Source organism: Pinus tabuliformis, chromosome 4_2, assembly GCF_031772625.1.
Source record: "Pinus tabuliformis cultivar Carrire ecotype Pingquan chromosome 4_2, CPIR1, whole genome shotgun sequence".
In the NCBI taxonomy this organism is placed as follows: domain Eukaryota; kingdom Viridiplantae; phylum Streptophyta; class Pinopsida; order Pinales; family Pinaceae; genus Pinus; species Pinus tabuliformis.
In genome coordinates, this window is record NC_142304.1 from 450063348 (window position 1) to 450072920 (window position 9573).

General features: G+C 34.7%; 1 protein-coding gene and 1 pseudogene across 1 annotated transcript; both read right to left on the reverse strand.

Annotated features, from left to right (window-relative positions):
• Window positions 1-836: 836 nt before the first annotated feature.
• Window positions 837-3470, reverse strand: LOC149169904 (serine/threonine-protein kinase-like protein CCR1 pseudogene; annotated as a pseudogene).
• Window positions 3471-3702: 232 nt separating this feature from the next.
• LOC149169905 (uncharacterized) lies at window positions 3703-8229 on the reverse strand. Its single transcript, XM_089427191.1, has 4 exons — window positions 7960-8229; window positions 6922-7008; window positions 6736-6828; window positions 3703-4072 (listed from the first exon to the last, which is right to left on the reverse strand). Exons 1-4 carry the CDS (start codon window positions 7996-7998, stop codon window positions 3875-3877), a joined length of 417 nt encoding a protein of 138 aa, XP_089283317.1. The 5' UTR covers window positions 7999-8229; the 3' UTR covers window positions 3703-3874.
• Between the last annotated feature and the right edge of the window lie 1344 nt (window positions 8230-9573).

Sequence of the window (9573 nt, forward strand, 5' to 3'; positions counted from 1 at the left end):
GATGAAGGTTGGAAATCAGAAAAAGAATATTTTGAATAAAATACTTGGTCTGTGTCCATGAGAGCATGGTTTACCATGTATAAAGCCTCAAATAGGAAATGCAGTCAGCGCTTATATATTAAATGGGCAAGTGGCCTGTAATTCCTTTTGGGAGGAACCTCATTATGGTTAAAGTGGCTTTAAACATGGTCAATTTGGAGACAATTTCAAGCAAATGAATGTGAACAGGGAATCTTCGTTATAGCTTAAACAATGTTTTATAGCATTACTAACGTGTTATTAATAATAATTATAAATACGTTCATACAAGTGAATGTGAACATGCAATCTGTACTATAGCTTAATGAGTATAAATACAATAGATGATACATATTCACAAGCTAGGCCTAATGTTTTTCGATTGTGTTTCTCTATGATTACCCATGCAATGATTATAATAAATTAAGACTGAGATTTGTATACCCAACAACATGCTATGCTTAAAACTTGCATCATTTTTGGCATACATAACAAAAAAATCCGATGTTTACTCAAAATCAATGTTACAATAAACAACTTACTGTTCTTGGTCTTTAGAACTATTACAAGAACAGTGCAATACCTTTTGATTGTGAAGAAGAATGAATACAAACACTCAAATTGTACAGAATAGGAAAAAAAACAAGGACACATTCTCTGGTACAATGTCCTAAAGAGTAAAAAGGAAAATGTCAATACCAGGTAGATGAGATGCTATTTGAACTTGAATTTTAGACAAAAACACCCCAGCTAGCTTTGCCCTCGAGGAAAAATAATTTTCAAGCAATAATCTTCAATTTTTCAAGAATGCTCGCAATCGTAGATAGAAAAGCAATACTAAGAGCTAGTTCTGACGAGTTGCTCCAACCATGTAGCCACATCTGACATGGTTGGTCTTTCGTTTGGGTCTTGCCTCACAGAAAGCTATGCAATATCAGCCATTCTGAGCAAAGGTTACACATTTCGTGGTAAATCCACACTACGGTCTAGGATGACTGCTGCCTTTCCCTGGCTGATCACGGGTGCTGCCCATTCGACAATATTGGGTGGATCAAAATCTGTATCATGTGCTTTTCTCCCACTCAGAATCTCTAACAAAACCACACCAAAGCTGTATACGTCACTCTTCTCTGTAAAATTCTGAGACTTGTAGTAATCTGGATCAACATAGACAGCATCCCCTTTCTGGATAGGGGAAGGAAGACCTCTTTCTCCAGATATAGTTAACCCAAAATCTGCAACCCTGGCTCCCCATTCTCCATCCAAAAGAATATTGGAGGCCTTAATATCTTTATGGATGATCGGAGGCGATGCATCTTTGTGAATGTACTCAATGCCTCGTGCTGCTTGCATGGAGATTCTCAACCTCAATGTCCAACTGAGAGGAGAGAGATCTCCATGCAAATGATCGTGAAGAGTTCCATGAGGCATGAATTCATACACAAGAAGCCTTTCCCCCATCTCCTCACAATAGCCCAACAAATTAACCAAGTTGTCATGGCAGAGTTTGCATATAATTTCAAGCTCTGTTTCAAAATCTCTACTGTTGCTATGGATTCTTCGAGCTCTTTTAACAACAGCCTGTCTTCCATCTGGAAGAACAGCTTTATAGACAAATCCATAGCTTCCTTGACCCAATTCGTTGAACTCTTTGAACCCATTTGTAGCATCTCGAAGCTCTGCAAGACGGAAGGCTTGAATCCGTATTAAGTCATTTGCAGTAGGCCAAGAAGTGGTAATTCCAGACGAGGGTGTTTGGACATTAAGATTTCGCTGATTTTCAGTATCTGGTTGCCCTATGCAAAAGGCACATTCACTTTGCCCCCTTTTTCTCCTTATTATCAAACAGAGAAAAAAGCCTCCAATGAAAGCTAAAACAAACCCACAGGAAATTGACACCCCTAGAATAGTAACAAGATCCATATGCCGCTCCTTTTTCTTTGCAATACTTATTTGTTGTTGCTCAGTTAAACTAGATGGAGAGACTGCAGAGACAGGTCCATGAAACCCATCTCCACAAGCTTCTTGACAAGAACTATTTCGACATAGAGAGCATGCCGTGCAGACACGATCAGCGTTCTCAGAACAAAGATCTGAGAGAAAATATCCATTTTGGCAATTCTCCACACAAGGGGAACAGATCTGCTCTTCTTTCTGAAGGCACAAACTCATCAAATCAGGCAATCCCATACCGCTAGCATTGAAGAAAAACTCCCCACTATGACAAGGCTCCCTGCTGCACAATCCTGGGCTAAAAAGCTGCAAAGGAGGATTATAACCCGATCCATTTCCCCAACAATCCACGATCAAGTTATCTTCCCTAATGCCACAAGTCATGATATTTGTGGAAGCTATGCCCAGAAACCCGACATCTTTTGGAATTGAAGACTGATTGAAACTTCCCTAGCATTCCACGCAATGATTATCTTGGCGGATACCACAAGAATGTTTTGAGCCTCCTGTGAGGGATATAAACCGAGTTTTCTCTGGTGGGCTTCCCTGGTTCATGGAATTATCCCCCCAGCATTTGACTTCTGAAATTGTTTTCACAATTCCGCAGACATGATTTCCTCCAGATACAAGGTTTTGAAATTTGTAGGGGGGAGGGGCAGTGATATTGAACTGTGGAGATGGCGATCCCCAACAGAATGCCATTCCGTCCTGGTCTAATCCACAGGTGAGATCATCGCCTGCAAAAATGGATTGCAGGGCAATATTGGGATGCGGCCAGAGTGATCGGTATAAGGATCGTTGTTTTGTTGTATTTTTCATAGACCAACAGTCCATCATACCGGGATATTGATCCAAATGACTACGGATTCCACAAGCATGGTTTTGCCCAGATTCAATATTTGAATAACGCCTGTTTTGGTTACTTGGGGGCACAAGATTAGTACCTGTTTCGTTGTTCATCCAGTAAAATGGTCTGAAAGTCTTAGCCTGTAGTCCACAAAGGAATCCACCTCCACCGGAGAGTGCAGCCAGAGATGGGCTTGAAGTAGCATCGGTAGCTGGTGAAGTGTTGTTTCTCCCCCAGCATGTTATATGCTGCTTCCCACTTGCATCAATGGTACAAAACATGTTCTCGTCTCCGAAGGATGCTGCTGTGGGAGACATGGCTCCATTTCCACACACGCCGTCAATGCAAATGAGCAGAAAACAGATCAATACTGGTCCATAGATACTGCTACATGACCACCCACATGACTGAAATTGCCCTGATAGGCCAAGCGATCGCTCAAAAAGAATGGGAAACAACACAAAAATATGTTGCCATGCTAAGAGATGCTAAGAGGGCAACTCAATCGATATTTGGAAAAAGCAGTCACACTTCAAAATCAACGGTGGAAAGTGTCTCCCCTGATCCAACGGAGCAGGGTAAAAGTGTTTTATATTGATAATGTGTTTTGGCAGTGTTTCAACAGGAAAAAGCTGTAAAAATATCTTGCCATGCCACAGAGGTGAAAAGAAACTCAACTGATATTTGGAAAAAGCAGTGACACTTCAAATCAACGGTTGAAAGTGTCTCACTTGATCGAACAGAGGAGGGTAAAAGTGTTGACAATTGTTGATGCATAAGAAAGGCCTATCGGCCTAAAAATAGCAACATAATACTAATAAAATCAGTATTATTTTTAATCAAAACAACTAAAATTCAAATATGATTAACAAATCAAAATATTTCATGAATATCATTATTCTACGATAAATTAACAACATACATAAATCAAACTCATCGTATGATTACAAAATCAAAATGTCTCATTGATATAGGGTAAATTCACAACACCCATCTAAACATAACAATGTCATTCTACACAATAATTTCTTCATAAAAAACAATGCATGTGCATGCCTAGCTACCACCACCAAGATCATCCTCATGATCATCTTGACCATCCTCATTACTCTGATCCACATCATCACCAACACCGCAACTATCATAATCATCTCCTCCTTCACCACCATCATCCTCATCCTCATCCTCATCATCTCCTGATATATGTTGAACATAATTTGGATCATCATCTTGGCAATCATTACCTATAGCATTCTGACAAAAAAACTCAATATTACATGTTAGTATTAATTACATAAGACAATGCATGTTTTTGTTATACAATGTTAACCATAAAATGAGGTAAGATATACTAGCAATTGTCCCAAAAGGTACAAAGAGAGGCCGATAGAATTATTAAATTGGAATTGTTGAATTTTTCTAGAAGAGTTAATTGGTTTGTGGAAAACCTTGTTTTCTTGAACTAGATCATTGTGCAATTACTTTTCAGGAACACAATGAATGTCTTATTTCATTTTAGAGTAAGTTAATTACCCAAAATCAAGAGGTTAAGTTAATTACCCAAAATCAAGAAATCTGATGTGTAGAGATGATGACGCTATCATTTGACAATCACAACGTTGGGAGAATACGGTTGGATTTGGTTTCATGAATGAGTTTCAGATTGATATTAATATTTTGATCTCATATTGCTTTGGTACTCTAGAGTCTACACTGCTGGTAATTGTAGTGAGTTGTGTCTCTATGTATCTGCGAAAGCCTGCATGCATTTGAGATTGGAATTAACTTTTACTGGGTGCTGCCTATTCTAAGTGAATTAATTTCTAATCATTTTTCAGTTTTATAGGATGAGTCACATGACATGACCTTGTAATTGGGATTTTTAATTCTCAGCACTCTGTTTATACTATATGACTCAGTACTAAATATAACCGAACAACTCTAACTGTAATTTCATTCAGACGGTATCAGCAGAGGCTCATGAAATGTATGATACAACATTGGCAGGATTGACATATTGGTGCCCCGATATGAATATATATCATGATCCCAGATACGTCAACCGAGGAAGACACTCAAATCAGTTAGGCTTAGAAAATAGTTCTAGAATTGACTACATAAAATTTGAGAGGAAGAGTATAGGGCAGTAATCAATTTGTATCTCTTTAGAGATATATTTCTAATATTATGTGTAAATTGAATATACTATAAGGCAGTAATATATATTATTTTTGATATATATTTCTAGTATTATGTATAAATTGAATATATCATAAGGCAATAATATATATTATTTTTGCGATACATTTCTAATATTATGTGTAAATTGAATATACTAAAATGCAGGAAAAAAAAAATTATAAAAAGATTTAGTAATTCACATAAGTAATTTAAAAAGTATTACCACACAATTACAAGCAACCAAGAAACTTGTTAAAAATTAAATTTCATAAATAATAAAATACTCCTCCGGAGATATTACTGCATGGCAGTAATCAATTTGCATCTATTTTGCGATATATTTATAATGTTACGTATAAATTGGATATTTTGAGGGAACTCTCATCTATTATGCGAATCTTTGCAATTACAAATTTTTTAAATGGGTTAATAAAATCAAGATTAAAACAAATCTATGCGTACCTAGAGTTGTAGAGTTGTAACTTGGGGGTAGAGATTGAGCTGTAGAAACATCAGGCAGAATAGAACAGAGCTCACGTCACAAAACAATATATGCGGCTGTGAATTCTTGATAGCAAAGTCCAAGGACATACACTTCAAAGCACATTGGAATGCTGGACTGGGTTCTAATAACAAAGCAGAGGCTATGGTTTTTCTGGATGATGTGGTTTATATAATTTCTCAATATCTCAAAGATCCATATTTATGGGATACAAGATTATTCTAAATCATATAAAAAGCAAGGCTCAGATTAATCAACCTGCATTTCTTGGTTGGTTAAACAAAATTAGTTGGTTAAAAAAAATTCAATGCTTCTGGACTTAACCAGAGAATACCCAAACAATCATACTGGCAGAGAACACAACCAGATTGCAGACAAGCTCTAAAAAGAAATCTGGTAAATATCATGGGAGAAGTGCAGCTAGATATAATCATGTAAAACAAGAATATTGGCACAGTGGAGTGTACGTTTCCTACATAGTCAATTCATATCGTCTATAATCCCCTCTTTTTAACAACAATTTTGGTTTTTTTTGGTACGCTACAGGATGTCGACATCAGATGGAGTCTTAAATATTACAAGTACTCTATGCATATGATTTCAACATTAGTTTAGCAATGGAGTTTAGTTGTTTGGAATTATCTTTTACTCGCCTGCTACTCACTCTCATGTAGTTCTTATGTGGTTTATTTACAGCGTTATGTACATGACTGTATTTGTTCTTTCATAAGGAACTGGCTGAACTTACATTCAGGATTATCTGGGTTTATTCTGATAATTCTGGTATATATAATGCCATGATGTACATGGTCTATGTGATTAATACATATATAGCTTTCTTCATGCTGGAGAAAAAGAACATAGCTCACGTCTATGACTGTAAGAGAAATCGCAACCTACATTATCACAAACAAGAAACGGGAAACTAAAGGACAAGATGATAAAAAAAAACATTAAAATTACTTTAAGAACTCATTTACCAGAATACCAAGTATTCCAAACCGATTCTTCTTCCTAGCAATTTTATTATATTCATGAAAAGTCAACAATATATTAATGAACTATTGGCTTTAGCATGCAACAAAACAACAACAACAAATTAACAATTTAATGAAAGTGTTGACAATTGTTGATGCATAGGAAAGGCCTATCGGCCTAAATATCTAATAGCACTAAAAAATAAAATGAAAATATGGTTCAAAAGTATATTGGAAATCCAACTAAGATTACATACCATAGAGTCCATCCAAACAACAAATTCAACCCACCTCTTTTGCTGCAGCACCTCCTTTTCCAAATGATTTGGAGGTCTTCCATATTTTAGTTCCTATCAATCAGTAAATAGGGAGAAATTAGATAACAATGACTTTCTTCTAGTACAAAATTTATTAAAAAAATATCACATGTTTAATATACTTACAAAGGTTGTTATCAGTGCTTTTAAACCTTTCTGGCCACTACGATGAGTGACTTTTGTCTTGGTTAACCTCGCCTTGGATGCCTTGTCCTTAAACATAAACCAATTATTTTCACACAAATACATGTCTAAGATACTTATAAGTATTAATACATTCTAAATAATGTTTAATGAAAAATTCAATACCTGAATGCTCTCATTGCCGGCTTTTCTTTGTGCATCTAACTTCTCCTATGATTTAACAAGTTCTTTCCATACTTTAAAAGGTATGTCAATAGGTCTTTGTTTCAGTCTTTGATCTTGAGGCATTTTTTTAATTTTTCTTGTTTGGTTGCAACGAAACCTCTTACAATTGAGCGACATTTGCAATTTTATCTTCTTAACCGACAAACCGGTACCAAATTCATTCTCTATGTCTTGTACCACCATCTTTTTTAGGTGAAGTGGAATCTTGGAGAATGTGAGGTGAAGATGATCTCTAAATCGTTGAAGGCAGGAGTCCTTTAGCCTATTTAAGAATTGTTTTCCTGCATCTGTCCTTCTTATCTCCCCTGAGACAGGGTCATACTCTATCTTGGTACCTAAACTACCAATAGATGATGCATAAGCTGAGGATGAACAAGAATTTGCAGTCCCAAGAGTTGCCATCACACAAGATGTTTCAACACAATGTTCTTCATTATTGGTGTTTGATGTCAATAACACTTTTTTCGATTTTTTTCTTGATCCAAGAGAGGATGGGGAACTAATGGATTCTCGTAAAGCTTGTTGATTACCTGGACCTAGTTGATTAGCTTCAGGGGATTTTGTCTTAAGAAAATGGATTAGGGATTCAGCATCCAAAGCTTGAAGTTTTTTGAGTCCTTCTATCCCAAAAACATTTTCAAGCAAGGACTCCGTTATCGGATTCTTTCCCTGTCCAAATTTCAATGATTTACCACAAAGTATAATTATAAAATTATAATTCTAACTTCAAACCTTAAACAAAAAATAAAACATATTATATTATGCAATTATTCTATAAAAACAAAATAAGCTTACCTTTTCCGATCCACTTGCACCTCCTTCTCCACTTGCCATATCCTCAAAGTAGAAGAGATCGATAGAAAAGGATGTTCTCCCTTAAAAAACAAAGGATTGAAGGTGAATAATCTCAAAATGGCTCTCTAGGGCGGAATTTGCAAACAACTTAGTTAAAAATCCAAGTGACAATTTCTATTTTGACAATTTCTTCCTTTCTTGGAATCAGATTCTCCAGTGCTAAATGATAAAATGGTTCAGCTCTTATGCTGTCATGTATATAAAAGACCTCATGCCATTGTTCCCCCCTTCATGTTTTTTCCTAAAATAACATTACCCTTTTTACATAATTACAAAATATAAAAAGCAGCTGATTTTTACATACTTACATAATACAAACAACAGATTTTTAGCAATTAGAAATTAGATTTACCAAATTTCCAAATGTTTTTTATCTAATTACAGAACATAAACAGCAGCAGATTTTTACATAATTACATAATACAAACAGCAACAGATTTTTACCAATTAGAATAATTGGTAAAAATCTGTTGCTGTTTGTATTATGTAATTATGTAAAAATCTGCTGCTGTTTATGTTCTGTAATTAGATAACAAACATTTGGAAATTTGGTAAATCTAATTTCTAATTGCTAAAAATCTGCTGTTTTTATTACATAATACAAATAGCAGGAGTTTTTACCAATTAGAAATTTCTAATTGGTAAAAATCTGCTGTTGTTTGTATTATGTAATTATGTAAAAATCTGTTGTTGTTTATGTTCTATAATTAGATTAAAAAACATTTGGAAATTTGTTAAAAATCCAATTTCTAATTGGTAAAAATCTGCTGTTGTTTATAAAAGACCTCACTCAAAAACAGCAATAAAAGACTTCATGCCATTGTTTTTCCCACTTCATGTTTTTTTCTAAAAAAAAACATTTCTCTTTTTAACATCAACATATTTTTATATAATTACATAATACAAACAGCAACGGACTTTTACCAATTAAAATTTAGAAAAAAATTAATTTTTAATTAGAAATTTGAGACAAATCTAATTTTTAATTAGAAATTTGATAAAAAACTAATTTCTAATTTGATAACAATCTAATTATAAATTAGATAAAGATGATGTCCTGGCATCACCCATCCTAGTTAAAAGAAAAGCAATAGATCTTTACCAATTAGAAATTAGAAAGAAATCTAATCTATAATTTGATAAAAATATCATTTCTAATTTAATAAAAATATAATTTCTAATAATGCCCTAGCATCACCCATCCTAGTAAAAGAAAAAGCCTGGTAAAAGGAAAACCCTAAAAACAGCTGCTAAGAAAAATCTACTAGTAAAAATTTATAAAATATTACTAAGGGACTAAGAAGGTGTTGTTCCTAGAAGGAAGAAGTCTATGCTCGAGAGTTGGTGATGCCTGCATGTTGGTTGGGAGGAACAAGCACTCTCCAATAGATTTCCCAAAGGAATTTGTAGGTTTTTATTTGTGCTTAATAACAGACTTAAGATTATTTTGAAGTGGTATATTGGTTTGTTTTGATAGCAAGGTTATTTTGGTCAAATCATTGTTGCGGTATTTAAAATTACATGAAACTTATATGAGTTTATTATCTGCATTAG

Coding starts and splice junctions, on each gene's coding strand:
- LOC149169905 (XM_089427191.1), bottom strand. CDS start 7,998: ATGGCAAGTGGAGAAGGAGGTGCAAGTGGATCGGAAAAG. Junction 6,829..6,921: donor AAGCACTGATAACAACCTTT/GTAAGTATATTA, acceptor ACTGATTGATAG/GAACTAAAATATGGAAGACC. Junction 4,073..6,735: donor TTGTTTGGATGGACTCTATG/GTATGTAATCTT, acceptor TTTTTTTGTCAG/AATGCTATAGGTAATGATTG.